Source organism: Odocoileus virginianus, chromosome 26 (assembly GCF_023699985.2).
Source record: "Odocoileus virginianus isolate 20LAN1187 ecotype Illinois chromosome 26, Ovbor_1.2, whole genome shotgun sequence".
Lineage (NCBI taxonomy): Eukaryota > Metazoa > Chordata > Mammalia > Artiodactyla > Cervidae > Odocoileus > Odocoileus virginianus.
Genome location: NC_069699.1, coordinates 47,885,798 through 47,902,188, shown reverse-complemented (window position 1 = coordinate 47,902,188; position 16,391 = coordinate 47,885,798). Strand labels below are relative to the sequence as shown.

The 16,391-nt window shown below is 38.2% G+C and overlaps 1 protein-coding gene across 1 annotated transcript; it reads right to left on the bottom strand.

Annotated features, from left to right (window-relative positions):
- Positions 1-2,370: 2,370 nt before the first annotated feature.
- SPINK8 (serine peptidase inhibitor Kazal type 8 (putative)) lies at positions 2,371-6,147 on the bottom strand. Its single transcript, XM_070456148.1, has 3 exons — positions 6,081-6,147; positions 3,264-3,310; positions 2,371-2,506 (listed from the first exon to the last, which is right to left on the bottom strand). The coding sequence occupies exons 1-3, from the start codon at positions 6,145-6,147 to the stop codon at positions 2,381-2,383; spliced, it is 240 nt and encodes a 79-aa protein (XP_070312249.1). The 3' UTR covers positions 2,371-2,380.
- Positions 6,148-16,391: the final 10,244 nt, after the last annotated feature.

Sequence of the window (16,391 nt, the reverse complement as noted above, 5' to 3'; positions counted from 1 at the left end):
AGATGGACTTGGAGGGCATTATGCCAAGTGAAATAGGTCAGAGAGAGAAAGACAAATACTGTATGATATCACTTATATGTGGAATCTAAAAAATTGCAACAAACTAGTGAATGAAACAACAAAAAAACCTGTCACCGATACAAAGAATAAACTAGTGGTTATCAGTGGGGAGAGGGATGGGGTGAAGGACAATGTAGCGGTAAGGGGAATAAAAAGAACTATTATGGGAGGATATGAAATCATATGTGTGAAACTTAAAACCTGTTATGCACTATAGAATTTGAAGACTCATTCAATGAAAATTATGTTTAATTAAAAAACCAAAAATCTGAAAAAACCCACGACCTCCGACAAAATCCAACACCCTTTCATAATAAAATTACTCAGAAAACTAGAAATTGAAGAGAAACTCCTCAATATAACAACATTTATGAAAATCCCACATCTGACATTGTACTCAATAGTGAAAGTTTGAACCAGAGCATTAGAAAAGAAAAAAAATGAGAAATCCAAAATTTTATATTATTTTCAATTATATTTCAATAAAGCTGGGGGGAAAAGCCATCCAAACTCTAAAGGAAGAAGTAAAATTTTATATTTGAAGATGACATTGTTCTCTGTATAGAAAATCTCAAAGAATTCTTATAAAAATTATTAAAGGTAATAAATTGAGCAGTATTTCAGAATATAAGAACACAGGAAAATCAACTGTGTTTCTATAAATCAACAAAGAACAATCTGAAAATAAAATTAATTTAAATGTTGCTTTTAAAATATCATTCAAAAAATTAGAGACCTGAAAATAAATTTAACCCAGAAGGTTAAAGACTGTACACTGGAAGCTACAAAACATGGCTGAAAGAAATGAAAGAAGGCCTAAATAAATGGAAAGCTCTCCCATTCTCATAGATTAGAAAACTTAATATTGTTAAAATGTTTATACTACCCAAAGCAAATGACAGATTCAATGTAATCCTTATCAAAATCCCAGTGGCATCTTTTTTTTTTTCAGAAGTGGAAAAGACTACCTTAAATTTGTATGGAATTGCAAAAAACCTGAGTAACCAGAACCATTTTGAGGGGGAAAAAAAGTTGGGAGGACCCCACATTCCTGATCTCAAAACTGACTACAAAGATAATCAGTGTTGTGGTACCAGCATTAGGTTAGACATAGAATAATGGAATAGAAATGAGAATCCAGAAATAAACCCAACATCTATGGCCAACTGATTTTTAGCAAGAGTGCCAAGACTATTCAATGGGAAAAGAATAGTCTCTTCAAAAAATGGTGCTGGGGCAAACTAGGTAATTGTATACAAAACAATGAAGTGAACCCCTATCTCACACATAAAGTTTTTGCTGGCAGAGACTGGAAGAAGGCTTCCCTGGTGGCTCAGTGTCAGAGAATCCGCCTGTCAATGTAGGAGACACAGGTTTGATCCCTGGTCGGGGAAGATCTTATATGTCACAGAGTAACTAAGCCTGTGTGCCACAACTAATAATCCTGTGCTCTAGAGCCCAGGAATTGCAACTGTTGAAGCTTTTGCACACTAGAACCTGTGCTCTGCATCTAGAGAAGCCACCAAAATGAAAAGCCTGCACACCACCACTAGAGACAAGCCTGCACGGCAATGAAGACCCAGCACAGCCAAAAAGAAATAAAAAATAATTTTTAGAAAGAAAAAAGACCAGTAGATTTATCGGTTTTAGCCATTTAAGACAATTTCTGTTCAATCTTTAGGAGACCCCTAAGACAATTAAATGGGACCTGTGCAGTGACTATACATGACCAAAACATGCAAGCTTCACAGAATTACTCCAGAAGTCATTAAACTAACAAAGAGCAGCAGTAACAAACCTTGGAGAGCAGAGAGAATCTGATTTCCAGTGTTTCCTCCAGTTTTCAACAACAACAAAAAATTATGACACAAAGAACCAAGGAAGCACAGCACATACACAGTACTAAAAAGCAGTCAAGGACTCAGGAAGGTCATATGTTGGACTTAGAAGACAGGTACTTTGCCCAGCTACCTCCTCTTCTTCATCAGGCTTTTATTCTTTGGCCTGAGGAAGCTTAAAGATAACCTTCGTCTGTGGTCACAAGACCTGAATGCTGTGGCTACTTGCGCTGCTGAGTTTGTTCCACTTGATCTTTGTCCAGGCCAGACACAGCACAGCCACTTCAGTGGGATTTTGTTTCTGTCAGAATGGGATCACACTGGGGAGCTTAGGGAGGGAGAGAAGAAATGGAGGAGCAATAGTGCAGCAGTCTCTGGAAGGAAGATCTGATCAGTTGGAAGTGTTCCAAGGAGGCCATTCTGGTCCTGGCCACTTTTAGCCTCTTGACTTGAGAGAAAGGAGAGTAAAAAAAAATGAAGACTTACAGAATTCTATAGCAGAGATGGCATTCCCCACTGTAGGTAATGTGGTCACTGCCACATATGGAGTCTGTTGGCCTGAGGTAGGCTAAAATCCAGCACTTATTTATATTCTTAGTGCATTCAGCCTGAAGGTGAGACACAGACATTGCATCAGAGCCCTTTCTCTGGCTCCTCTAGCCTTGGTTGCTGGGAGCAGGGGAGAAGGATGGAATAAGGAGCAATAGACCAGGAGTTGGGAGAGCAGGCTTCAAAAATCTCAGTATTTGACCCCTGGTGCTCACCACCAACAGTATGTATATAACATAACATAACACATGTAATCTGTAGACTCCCCAGTCTGGGCTGTAAATTCCTTTTAAGGATGAAATTTCTTGCCTCACTAATTACAAAATGTGATTGTTAGGTTTCAGAGATTAGAATATGCTTATGAACATTTCTGGTTGACTTGTATATGGTGCTTCAGATAGCAGTAGGCTCAGACTTATTACCGGAGAGTTATGATTTTGAAAGAAGGGGATGGAGAGAATGAGAACCTCACTTGATCTGTGGGAGGCAAGATGTATGTCTTAGCATATCTCAGTTGAAAGAATGTCCACCTCAGCATAGGACAGACCTGAATTTGAGCCATAATTTCCTCATTTATTAAATGGTGCAAAATACTTGCCTTCTATCCCACAAGAGAGTAGTATGAACTGATTGGGGTTTATGCCCAGGAACATATAAAAGGCACTACATATAGTTAGTGACTCAGCTGTTGTTGTGGGGTTATCCCCACACGCGTTTTCTCTGGCCGCTGCCTCCCAGAGAAAAGAGCCAAGACCATCAGGGAAGCTGTTTTTCCTCTCCATTCCTGAGCTCGGGAAGCAAGGAAGCAGAGCTTACCGTTGTCTTTTCTAGGTTAGTCTCTCTGCCCATAGGAAGAGGAAAGTCTGGAAGACAAAAGCATATTCAAAAGAGTTGCTGCTCTGTCTTCTGCCCTTAAGGGTAAAAGTGAGGATGAAGGAGACCTGGTTGACACCCAGGAAGCACCAGATCCCATCAGGAGAGGCAGAGGTTCCTTTTTGATGCATGCTGCCCTCCAAAGGGGGCTTCAGAGGAGCGAAGAATCAGGAAACTTCTGTCCCCTCCACTTTGTAAAGAAGAGATCTTAACTCTGACCCTTCCCCTTCACAGGTAAATAACAACCTCTACAATCATTCTCTGTTCTTTTTAGAAAACATACTCTAAGTTATATGAAGTAGTTATATTGAGATACCTTAAAAGATGCTGGGTTACATATTCTTGATCCAAAACAGTCTTTGCAATCACACACACACACACACACACACACACACACACACACAATACTTATATAGTTTCATATAACTATATTAATTTTATGTAGTTATATAATTATAATGATCTTATAATATAAAATATGTATAACATATTGTCAACTCTCTCTATAATATATGTATCTTTATTAGATATCATTCATATACCATAGAATTCACCTATTTAAAGTGTATAGTTGGGGACTTCCCTGCTGGTCCAGTGGTTAACAATCTGCCTGCCAAAGAAGGGGACATGGGTTCCATCCCAGGTCTGTGAAGATTCCACATGCCACAGAGGAACAAAACCCATGTGCCCCAACTACTGAGCCCATGAGTTGCAACTACTGAAGGTGGTGTACCTGGAGGCTGTGCTCTGTAACAAGAGAAGCCACCACGTTGAGAAGCCTGCACACTGGCTCTCTGCAACTAGAGAAAGCTTGCATGCAGCAACAAAGACCTAGCACAATAAAAAATAAATAAAAATTTAAAGTATACAATTCAGTGGTTTTTAGTATATTCACAGAGGTGTGCAACCATCAATACAGTCACTTTTAGAACATTTTCTTTTTTTTTTCATTTATTTTTATTAGTTTGAGGTGAATTACTTTACAATATTGTAGTGGTTTTTGTCATACATTGACATGAATCAGCCCCCTCAAAAGAAACCCTGTACCCATCAGCAGGCTCTTCGCATTCCTCCCTTCCCCCAACCCAGACAACTCTAATCTACTTTCTGTGTGTTCTGGACACTTCATACAAATAGAATCATACAGTATGTAGTCTTTCCTGTCTATCTCTTTCACTTAGTGTTTTAAAGGTGTATCCATGTTATTACATATATCAATACTTCATTCCTTTTTATAATTAAATAATATTATGTTGTATGTATATACCATATTTTGTTTATCCATTAGTCGATTAATGGACATTTGAATTGTCTTCACTCTTTGGCGATTATGAATAAGGCTGCAGTGAGGCGAATGTGATAATCACAACAGTATGGAAACTTGATACGCTGCTGTGAATATTCTTTTTTTTCCCCCTGTACCACATGAGATCTTAGTTCCCTGACTAGGAATCAAACCCAAGCCCCTGGCAGTGGAAGCTCAGAGTCCTCACCTAACTGGACTGCCAGGGAATTCCTATGTGCCTGTTTTTGTGTGGTCATGTGTTTTTATTTCCCTTAGATGTATGCCTAAGAGTGGAGTTACTGGGTTATATGGCGACCTTTGGAGGAACTTCTGGATTATTTTCCAAGGTAGCCACACCATTTTACATTCCCTCCAGCATTATATGAGAGTTCCATTTTCTTCACATCTTTGTTAATGTTTGTTATTATCTCTCTTTTTGATATATGCTTTACAAATAACTTCTCCCATTCTCTAGACAGTCTTTCATTTTGTTGACATCTTTTTTGGTATCCTTTACATCACTAAAATGTTTAATTTGATGAAATCCAACTGATTTTATTTTTTGCCACCCTGTGCAGCATTCAGGGTCTTAGTTCCCTGACCAGGGATTGAACCTGTGCCCCCTGCATTGGGAATGTGGAGTCTTAACTGCTGGACCACCAGAGAAACCCCTGATCTATTCTTTTGTTCCTTGTTTATTTATAATGCAGTCTTTTTAAAAAATTAACAAATGTTTACTTATTTTTGGCTGTACCAGGTCTTACTTGTGGCATGGAGGATCTTCAATCTTTGTTGCAGCATGTACAATCTTTAGTTGTGTAGCGATATATGGGATCTAGTTCCCTGACCAAAGATTAAAACCAGTTTCCCTACATTGGGACTGTGGAGACTTAGCCACTGGACTACCAAGGAAATCCCTGAGTTTTCTTTTTTTAGTAGTTACACTGTGGCTTACTGTATTTATCGTAGATTATTGGAATATACTTCAGATTTATACTATTTTAATTCAAGTGATATATAGAAATGTTATTCCTATATAGCTCTGTCCTTCCTTTTATTACATTGTTGTTATACACATTACATTTATATTAGTCAGAAACCCAACAGTAAATTGCTATAATTATTATACAATTTCATGTCTTTTAAAGAAGCTTAGAGAAGAAAGAACAGTGGTTATATATTTAGTGAATTTGTAATATTAATGTTTTATTCACCATTTCTGGTTCTCTTCCTTTGTTTCTGTGGATTTACTGTCTAGTGCCATTTCCTTATACCAATACAGCTTTGTTTTCAACCATCAGTTTTGATACCAATAGCACTGTGTGAATCCTTTCTTTCTGGGGGTTCGGTGTCTGCGTGACTCTGAAGAGTTAGACTTAAATAAAACAGGACAGCATTTCTACTTTACTTCTAACTTTTCCATGATCTTGAATATACAGCAGAAAATGTGGGCAAAGTAAGGACATGGAACTCACCAATTGCGAAGGCAGCCCACCTGGAAATAACCAGAACAAGAATGGCGCTAGAGAAGACCCCTTTCATGATGGCAGAAGAACTGTGGAAATATGAAGAGTTTGACAGTAAGACAGAAAAAATTCCACACAATGTACAAATTCTCAGAGATCCATCATTAACCAGGAAATGAAGTCTAAATATTTAATGTTTTTTTCTTTCCTTGGGTTATTTGGAATGAATTGTGCCTGATGAAATTACATTGCCTAGTTCATTTCCCTAGAGTAATTGGTCATGAGAAAAAAAAAAAGATATCAAAAATAGAATTTTAGAAGGGAATATATATATGTATGGGTCTATTCCTGGACTCTCTTTTCTGTTCCATTTACCTATTTGTCTATACAAGAGCTCAAGCCATAGTATTTTAATTATTATGGCTCTAGGATAATGTCAACTGAAATGAAAACACACAACATAAAAGCTGTGAGTTTCAGTTTTATTTGCTGGCTTACTGAGGACTATAATCTGGGAGAGAGCCTCTCTGATAACTCTGAAGAACTGCTCTGAAGTGGTGGGGGGTAAATCAGCATATATGTGATTTTGGCAAATGAGTATGTGCAATCCAGCACACATCTTGGTAGAAGTTGGTGCTAGCCATGAGGAGATGTCTCAGTTAATGATTTTAGTGCTTTTCTAAGTATGGGAAGGTGCAAGACATCGGGTTCATAAAATTTTCTCCTGAAAATATCTACCTATTCTGTTCTGCCAGTTTCCCCAGAACACAGAGTGCCTTGTTTCTGATCTTCACCCTAAACTCCTTTCAGGGTGTGTGAACATCAGTGACTGCAGTGGCTAATGAGTCAATCCTTGTAGATCAAGCAGATGGCAGACAACATTCTTTTGTGTATAAGTCCTCCAACTTTGTACTTCTTTATTTTTACCTTTTCACCTAAAACAATAATGTATTCGATTTATCTGTACAACGGTTTGGATTTGAAGATTCAGGAAATGTGTCACCTGGCTACCTTAAAAAATAGAATTTTAGAATATGTCAGGACTTTCTTGGTGGCACAGTGCATGAGAGTCCACCTTGCAATGCTAGGGACACTGGTTAGATCCCTGGTCTGGGAAGATTACACCTGCCACAGAGCAACTAAAGCCCATGCGCCACAACTACCGAGTCCGAGATCTAGAGCCTGTGAGCTGCAACTGCTGAAGCCTGTGCATCTAGATAGAGCCTGTGCTTCACAACAAGAGAGGCCACCACAATGAGAAGCCTGTGCACTGCAATGAAGAGGAGCCCCCGCTGTCCACAACTAGAGAAAGCCCATGCACAGCAACAAAGATCCTGTGCAACCAAAAACAAACAAACAAACCTGGGAAAAAATCTTAAAAAAAAAGAAGATGCCAGAAAAATAGGTAGTAAAGAATATCTGCAGGGGATCCTTTGGTAAAGCACAAGCACTAAGACTTTTTCAATGATCTGTTCTAAAGCTGAGATTTATTTCTGAGGGAAGAACGGCAGTCACTAGAAAGTGCAGTGACACGTGTGAGTCAACAGACAATAAGAAATGGGAAGGTTCAAAACACTGAATGCTCACTCCCATATCCTTAATCTTCTGTTATATGATGACTTTTGTGTTAATACTTAGTAACCTATAACATTATTGAAGTGAAAACCATAGCATATTTATCAGCAGCTTACTGGAATTATTGAAAATACTACAGTACAAGTCAATTGGCTTTATCTATAGGTTTTTATACATTTTCCAGGGAAATTATATATCTAGGTAGCTTCTGCCTAAGACCTTCCCTGAATAAAAGCAAATAATAAATATTGTAACTCTTTTCCTACTCAAAAGTTTGCAAATTATTAAGACCACCTTACCTGCTGTACTTCCACAGTTGCTCAAAGAAACTTACTGGACAAAATGTTCATTTCCAGCCTGTTGATAATGAAATAAGGATGAGTGTGTGTGTGTGTGTGTGTGTGTGTGTGTGTGGTGGCTGGAGGGGTATAACTGTCTTTTTAAGGTTGCAGTGCCTGGCAGCAGAACAGAGTGAACTGTGAAACAATGAATGTTGTTCACCATCCAGTTCTACAAGTATGAAGTTAGCCACTGCTGTTGCTGACCAATGGTGCACTCGGATGAATTCAGGATGAAAAAGGATGAGGAACTCTGTGCTTTGGACAAACAGACCCCTTAGATAGTTAGATATAGATCTTAAGAAGAATTTTAATGAACCCACAGTCTTACATCTTTCCATACACTAAAAGCACTAAAAAAAGAATTAGCTTGAGTTATTTATTCTTTGTGAATAGAAGTAATCTATAACCAAGATGTATGCTGGACTGCATATATTTTCTAGCCAAAATTCATATGTAGGGACTTCCCTGGTGGTTCAGTGGTAAAGAATCCACCTGCCAATGCAGGGGACATGGGTTCAATCCCTGTTCCGGGAAGGTCCCACATGCTGTGGTGCAACTAAATCCGTGCACCAGTTATTGAGCCTGTGCTCTAGAGTCTGGGAGCCACAACTACTGAGCCCACCTGCCTAAACTGCTAAAGCCCACATGCCCTAGAGCCTGTGCTCTGCAACAAGAGAAGTCATCACAAAGAGAAGCCTGTGCACCACAACTAGAAAGTAGCAGCAGCTCTCCACAAGTAGAGAAAGCCCATGCAACAATAAAGACCCAGCAAAGCCACAAAAAAATACATAAATAAATAATTGCTTAAAAATCATATATAAGTTAACTTCTTTCTCTATTTCTTCAGAGCAGTCCCCTCAGAGCTACTGAGAGGCTGTCTCCCAGGCTCTAGTCCTCAGTAAGGTCCATGAATAAAACGTAAACTCATAGCTCTTATGTTGTGCATTTTTCCTTAGGTTGACAAAACTTTAAAGTTAGGAAGTGAGACACAATTCAAATCTATTTCTTCCAGCTCCAAATTCTATATGCCTAAATCTCTTGAGTTGCTGTCTCAGTTTCCTGAGGGTGGTGTGTACTATCCACTGCACTCTAAAATATAACTGTTTTTGCCAAACTGTTTTAGAGGTATGTCAAATCCAATTTTTGAATTCTTACATTTTTATCTGTATTGCAGTTATATTCAGGACAGCTTCAGATATTTGCACAATACTATAAATTGCTACATCTGCAGATGCTGTTAATTATTTTATCAATAGTCAAATCCATGTATTCACTTTATCAAAACATTTAGTTTAGAATGTTTTAGTTTTATGCTGGAATCTTACTGAGGACTAAGCCTGGGAGACAGTCTCTCAGATAGCTCAGAAGAACTCGCCTGAATTGACAGAAGAGGGGCCAGTTGTATGTATGAATTTCGGGTCTGAAAAATGCATGCGGTCAGTCATAAAAAGTTTACTGCTTATCACATAATATATCTCAAGTTAATGATTTCAGTACTTTTCTAGAATCTAAGGTCATTGAAATTCTTCCTTAGATATGCATCTTAACTATTTCAGTTCAGTTCAGCCGCTCAGTCATGTCCAACTCTGTGACCCCAGGGGCTGCAGCCCACCAGGCTTCCTTCTCCATCACCAACTCCTGGAACTTGCTCAAACTCATGTCCATTGAGGCAGTGATGCCATCCAAGCATCTCATCCTCTGTCATCCCCTTTTCCTCCTGACTTCAATCTTTCCCATCATCAGGGTTTTTCCAATGAATCATTTCTTTGCATCAGGTGGCCAAAGTATTGGAGTTTCAGCTTCAGCATCAGTCCTTCCAATGAATATTCAGGACTGATTTCCTTTAGGATGGACTTGTTGGATCTCCTTGCAGTCCAAGGGACTCTCAAGAGTCTTCTCCAACATCGCAGTTCAAAAGCATCAATTATTCGATGCTCACCTTTCTTTATGGTCCAAACCTCACATCCATACATGACTACTGGAAAAACCATAGCTTTGACTAGATGGACCTTTGTTGGCAAAGTAGTGTCTCTGCTTTTTAATATGCTTAACTATTTCAGTTCAGTTCAGTTCAGTCGCTCAGTCATGTCTGACTATTTGCGACCCCATGAATCGCAGCACACCAGGCCTCCCTGTCCATCACCAGCTCCCAGAGTTTATTCAAACTCATGCCCATCGAGTCGGTGATGCCATCCAGCCATCTCATCCTTTGTTGTCCCCTTCCCCTCCTGCCCCCAATCCCTCCCAGCATCAGGGTCTTTTCCAATGAGTCAACTCTTTGCATGAGGTGGCCAAAGTATTGGAGTTTCAGCTTCAACATCAGTCCTTCCAATGAACACCCAGGACTGATCTCCTTTAGGATGGACTGACTGGATCTCCTTGCAGTCCAAGGGACTCTCAAGAGTCTTCTGCAACACCACAGCTCAAAAGCATCAATTCTTCTGTGCTCAGCTTTCTTCACAGTCCAACTCTCACATCCATACATGATCACTGGAAAAACCATAGCCTTGACCAGACGGACCTTTGTTGGCAAAGTAATGTCTCTACGTTTTAACATGCTATCTAGGTTGGTCATAACTTTCCTTCCAAGGAGTAAGCGTCTTTTAATTTCATGGCTGCAGTCACCATCTGCAGTGATTATGGAGCCCAAAAATATAAAGTCTGACACTGTTTTCATTGTCTCCCCATCTATTTCCCATGAGGTGATGGGACCAGATGCCATGATCTTAGTTTTCTGAATGTTAAGCTTTAAGCCAACTTTTTCACTCTCCTCTTTCACTTTCATCAAGAGGCTTTTCAGTTCCTCTTCACTCTCCGCCATAAGGGTGGTGTCATCTGTATATCTAAAATTATTGATATTTCTCTCAGCAATCTTGATTCCAGCTTGTGCTTCCTCCAGCCCAGCATTTCTCATGATGTACTCTGCATATAAGTTAAATAAGCAGGGTGACAATATACAGCCTTGATGTACTCCTTTTCCTATTTGGAACCAGTCTGTTGTTTCATGTCTAGTTCTAACTGTTGCTTCCTGACCTGCATACAGGTTTCTCAAGAGGCGGGTCAGGTGGTCTGGTATTCCCATCTCTAAACTATTTAGGGGCCCATATATCTAAAACACAGAATGCTTCATCCTGAATTCCTTTCAGGATATACTGTAGGTTAGCAACTGCCCTGGCTAATGACTTAATCCTTGTAAAACTACAATAGTGGGCAGCATTTTGTTTTGTTTTGTTTTACAGTTCCCTCTGAGTCTGAGATAAGTGAATGAAGGATGGCAGTCAGATATTGCTAGAAATCTGGATTCAAAGTCCACTTCCCAATAGGTTAGAAGAAGTGGAGGGAAGAGAAAAGATTGCTTCTTCAAGTCTAGGAGGTGCACAGTGAGGAAATCAGCCTTGACAGCCAGAAGGGTCCTCACAAAAGCTCTCTGCTCCTATATCTACACTATCACCTTAGGAAATAAGAAGTCCTTTCTGCTGAGATAACCTCTTTGGTGCAACACTTCCTGCCTTATAACATGATATCTTCCATTATTTCAGTCCCTTGTCTTGCTTTATTTATCTTTATTTCAATGGCATCCACTGAAAATTTGATTGGAACTGCATTCATTGGTTTGTTTAGTGTTTATTCCCACCACTGGATCAGATGGTAAGCTCCTTAAAGGAGTTCATACTATTTCGTTACTACCATTCTAGGCATCTTTTCTGAGGTTTGAAATTGGAACACCAGAATTTTAGTGACCTATAGGCAAATCATGATAATACTGGATGAGATATGTCTTAGTTCTTATCCTTCTGGAACATGTTTAAATTTTCCTCAAGACTTACCCTAATCTCCACATATTTTACTTATGCTAATTGAATACTTGTGTATTCTTTAAAACCAAGCTTTTAAAATGGGTTCTAATCACAGATTCCCTGTATTTCCCACCCAATTAAGCAAGCAAGTAGGTAGAAGCCAATAAAGATGGACAGTACTTGCCTGGGGCTCAGTTTTCAGACAGTTTAGTCAGTGCTGCATGGCTGGTTTTTCATATGAATGGTGAGTCAATAACTACTTAGCTTATTAAATTGCAAAAAAAAAAATAAGGTAAAAAGGATAGAGTAAAGAGAGCTGAAGGAAACTTTTTTTTAAATTATTTATTTTTAATTGAAGGATAATTGCTTTACAATATTGTGTGGGTTTCTGCCATACATCAACATGTATCGGGCATATATATATATATATATATATATATGCCCTCCCTCCTGAGCCTCCCTCCCACCTCCCACACATTTTATTCTTGAATGCTTACTGTAGTATGAGCATGTTATAAAAAATGCTTGTATGTATATAAATACAAAATATTGTTTTAAATAAAATTTCACATGACACATGAAATTATTACCAAAATTTAATGTTTTAATTAAACAACCACATGAAATTCCCTAATATTGATCACTGTGAATCAAGAATGTCAGACCCTTAAGAAGTGCTGAAATGTTACCTAATCCAAGCCATTCATTTGACACACGAGAAAACTGAGACTCCAATGAGAAAAACACAGGTCATGAGATATGAAAACTCATTTTCCCTCCCAGGTGTCCAGGTTTCAGTGAATCATAGTAAACATTCCTTTTGTTATTGTTGTTTCTAATCAATGAATATAGTAAAGTTGCAAGATATAACATCAACACACAGAAATCCCTTGCATTCCTATATACTAACAATGAGAAAACAGAGAAATTAAGGAAACAATTCCATTCAACATTGCAATGAAAAGAATAAAATACTTAGGAATAAATCTACCTAAAGAAACAAAAGAGCTATATATAGAAAACTATAAAACACTGATGAAAGAAGTCAAAGATGACACAAATAAATGGAGAAATATACCATGTTCATGGGTTGGAAGAAGCAATATAGTGAAAATGAGTATACTACCCAAAGCAATCTATAGATTCAATGCAATACCTATCAGCTACCAAGGGTATTCTTCACAGAACTAGAACAAATAATTTCAAAACTTGTATGGAAATACAAAAAACCTCGAATAGCCAAAGCAATCTTGAGAAAGAAAAATGGAACTGGAGGAATCAACCTGCCTGACTTCAGGCTATACTACGAAGCTATAGTCATCAAGATAGTATGGTACTGGCACAAAGACAGAAATATAGATCAATGGAACAAAATAGAAAGCCCAGAGATAAATCCACACACCTATGTACACCTTATCTTTGACAAAGGAGGCAAGAATATACAGTGAAGAAAAGACAATCTCATTAACAAGTGGTGCTGGGAAAACTGGTCAACCACTTGTAAAAGAATGAAACTATAACACTTTTGAACACCATACACAAAAATAAACTCAAAATGGATTAAAGATCTGAATGTAAGACCAGAAACTATAAAACTCCTAGAGGAAAACATAGGCAAATATTCTCTGATGTAAATCACTGAAGGATCCTCTATGACCCACCTACCAGAGTAATGGAAATAAAAGCAAAAATTAACAAATGGGACCTAATGAAACTTAAAAGCTTTTGCACAACAAAGGAAACTATAAGCAAGGTGAAAAGACAGCCTTCAGAATGGGAAAAAATAATAGCAAATGAGGCAACGGACAAAGGATTAATCTCAAAAATATACAAGCAGCTCCTGTAGCTCAATTTCAGAAAAATAAAGCACCCAATCAAAAAATGGGCCAAAGAACTAAACAGACATTTCTCCAAAGAAGACATACAGATGGCTAACAAACACATGAAAAGATGCTCAATATCACTCATTATCAGAAAGATGCAAATCAATAAATTAATTTATTTTTTACTGAAGGATAATTGCTTTATAGAATTTTGTTTTTTTCTGTCAAACCTTAACATGAATCAGCCATAGGTATACATATATCCCCTCTCTTTTGAACCTCCCTCCCATCTCCTTCCCCATCCCACCCCTCTAGGTTGATACAGAGCCCCTGTTTGAGTTTCTTGAGCTATACGACAAATTCCCGTTGGCTATCTATTTTACATATGGTGATATAAGTTTCCATGTTACTCTTTCTGTACATCTCACCCTCTCCTCCCATTTCCCCATGTCCATAAGTCTATTCTCTATGTCTGTTTCTCCACCACTGCCCTGTAAATAAATTCTTCAGTACCATTTTTCTAGATTCTGTATATGTGCATTAGAATATGATATTTATCTTTCTTTTTCTGACTCACTTCACTCTGTATAATAGGTTCTAGGTTCATCCCACCTCATCAGAACTGACTCAGATGTGTTCCTTTATATGGCTGAGTAATATTCCATTGTGTATATGTACCACAACTTCTTTATCCATTCATCTGTCAATAGACATCTAGGTTGCTTCCATGTTCTAGCTACTGTAAATAGTGCTGCAATGGACAATGGGATACATGTGTCTTTTTCAGTTTTGGTTTCCTCAGGGTATATGCCTAGGAGTGGGATTGCTGGGTCATATGGTGGTTTTATTCCTATCTTTTAAAGGTATCTCCATACCATTTGCATAGTAGTTGTGTCAATCTACATTTCCACCAACAGTTCAAGACCATTCCCTTTTATCCATAGCTTCTCCAGCATTTAATGTTTGTAGACTTTTTGTTTTTGTTTTTGTTTTTTCTTTTTTTGTTCTTTTTTTCTTTTTTTTCTCCTGAAACATCCCACCCTCGCCTTCTCCCAGAGTCCACAAGTCTGTTCCATACATCTGAGTCTCTTTTTCTGTTTTGCATATAGGGTTTTCGTTACCATCTTTCTAAAGTCCATATATATGTGTTAGTATACTGTAATGGTCTTTATCTTTCTGGCTTCGCTCTGTATAATGGGCTCCAGTTTCATCCATCTCATTAGAACTGATTCAAATGAATTCTTTTTAATGGCTGAGTAATATTCCATGGTGTATATGTACCACAGCTTCCTCATCCATTCGTCTGCTGATGGGCATCTGGGTTGCTTCCATGTCCTGGCTATTATAAACATTGCTGCGATGAACATTGGGGTGCATGTGTCTCTTTCAGATCTGGTTTCCTTGGTGTGTATGCCCAGAAGTGGGATTGCTGGGTCATACGGCAGTTCTATTTCCAGCTTTTTAAGAAATCTCCACACTGTTTTCCATAGTGGCTGTACTAATTTGCATTCCCACCAACAGTGTAAGAGGGTTCCCTTTTCTCCACACCCTCTCCAGCATTTATTGCTTGTAGACTTTTGGATAGCAGCCATCCTGACTGGCGTGTAATGGTACCTCATTGTGGTTTTGATTTGCATTTCTCTGATAATGAGTGATGTTGAGCATCTTTTCATGTGTTTGTTAGCCATCTGTATGTCTTCCTTGGAGAAATGTCTGTTGAGTTCTTTGGCCCATTTTTTGATTGGGTCATTTATTTTTCTGGAGTTGAGCTGGAGGAGTTGCTTGTATATTTTTGAGATTAATCCTTTGTCTGTTGCTTCGTTTGCTATTATTTTCTCCCAATCTGAGGGCTGTCTTTTCACCTTGCTTATAGTTTCCTTTGTTGTGCAAAAGCTTTTAAGTTTCATTAGGTCCCATTTGTTTATTTTTGCTTTTATTTCTGAAATTCTGGGATGTGGGTCATAGAGGATCCTGCTGTGATTTATGTCAGAGAGTGTTTTGCCTATGTTCTCCTCTAGGAGTTTGATAGTTTCTGGTCTTACATTTAGATCTTTAATCCATTTTGAGTTTATTTTTGTGTATGGTGTTAGAAAGTGTTCTAGTTTCATTCTTTTACAGGTGGTTGACCAGTTTTCCCAGCACCACTTGTTAAAGAGGTTATCTTTTTTCCATTGTATATCCTTGCCTCCTTTGTCGAAGATAAGGTGACCATAGGTTCGTGGACTTATCTCTGGGCTTTCTATTCTGTTCCATTGATCTATATTTCTGTCTTTGTGCCAGTACCATACTGTCTTGATGACTGTGGCTTTGTAGTAGAGTCTGAAGTCAGGCAGATTGATTCCTCCAGTTCCATTCTTCTTTCTCAGGATTACTTTGGCTATTCGAGGTTTTTTGTATTTCCATACAAATTGTGAAATTATTTGTTCTAGTTCTGTGAAAAATACTGTTGGTAGTTTGATAGGGATTGCATTGAATCTATAGATTACTTTGGGTAGTATAGCCATTTTGACAATATTGATTCTTCCAATCCATGAACACGGTATATTTCTCCATCTGCTTGTGTCCTCTTTGATTTCTTTCATCAGTGTTTTATAGTTTTCTATGTATAGGTCTTTTGTTTCTTTAGGTAGATATACTCCTAAGTATTTTATTCTTTTTGTTGCAATGGTGAATGGTATTGTTTCCTTAATTTCTCTTTCTGTTTTCTCATTGTTAGTGTATAGGAATGCAAGAGATTTCTGTGTGTTAATTTTATATCCTGCAACTTGACTGTATTCGTTGATT

What these genes read in the sequence shown, in the direction of transcription:
- SPINK8 (XM_070456148.1), bottom strand. Translation starts at nt 6,147, where the DNA reads ATGAAAGGGGTCTTCTCTAGCGCCATTCTTGTTCTGGTTATTTCCAGG. An exon ending in GTGGGCTGCCTTCGCAATTG is followed by an intron (nt 3,311 to 6,080) that starts GTGAGTTCCATG and finishes TTTGTCTTCCAG; the next exon opens with ACTTTCCTCTTCCTATGGGC. An exon ending in CTAACCTAGAAAAGACAACG is followed by an intron (nt 2,507 to 3,263) that starts GTAAGCTCTGCT and finishes TCTCACCTTCAG; the next exon opens with GCTGAATGCACTAAGAATAT.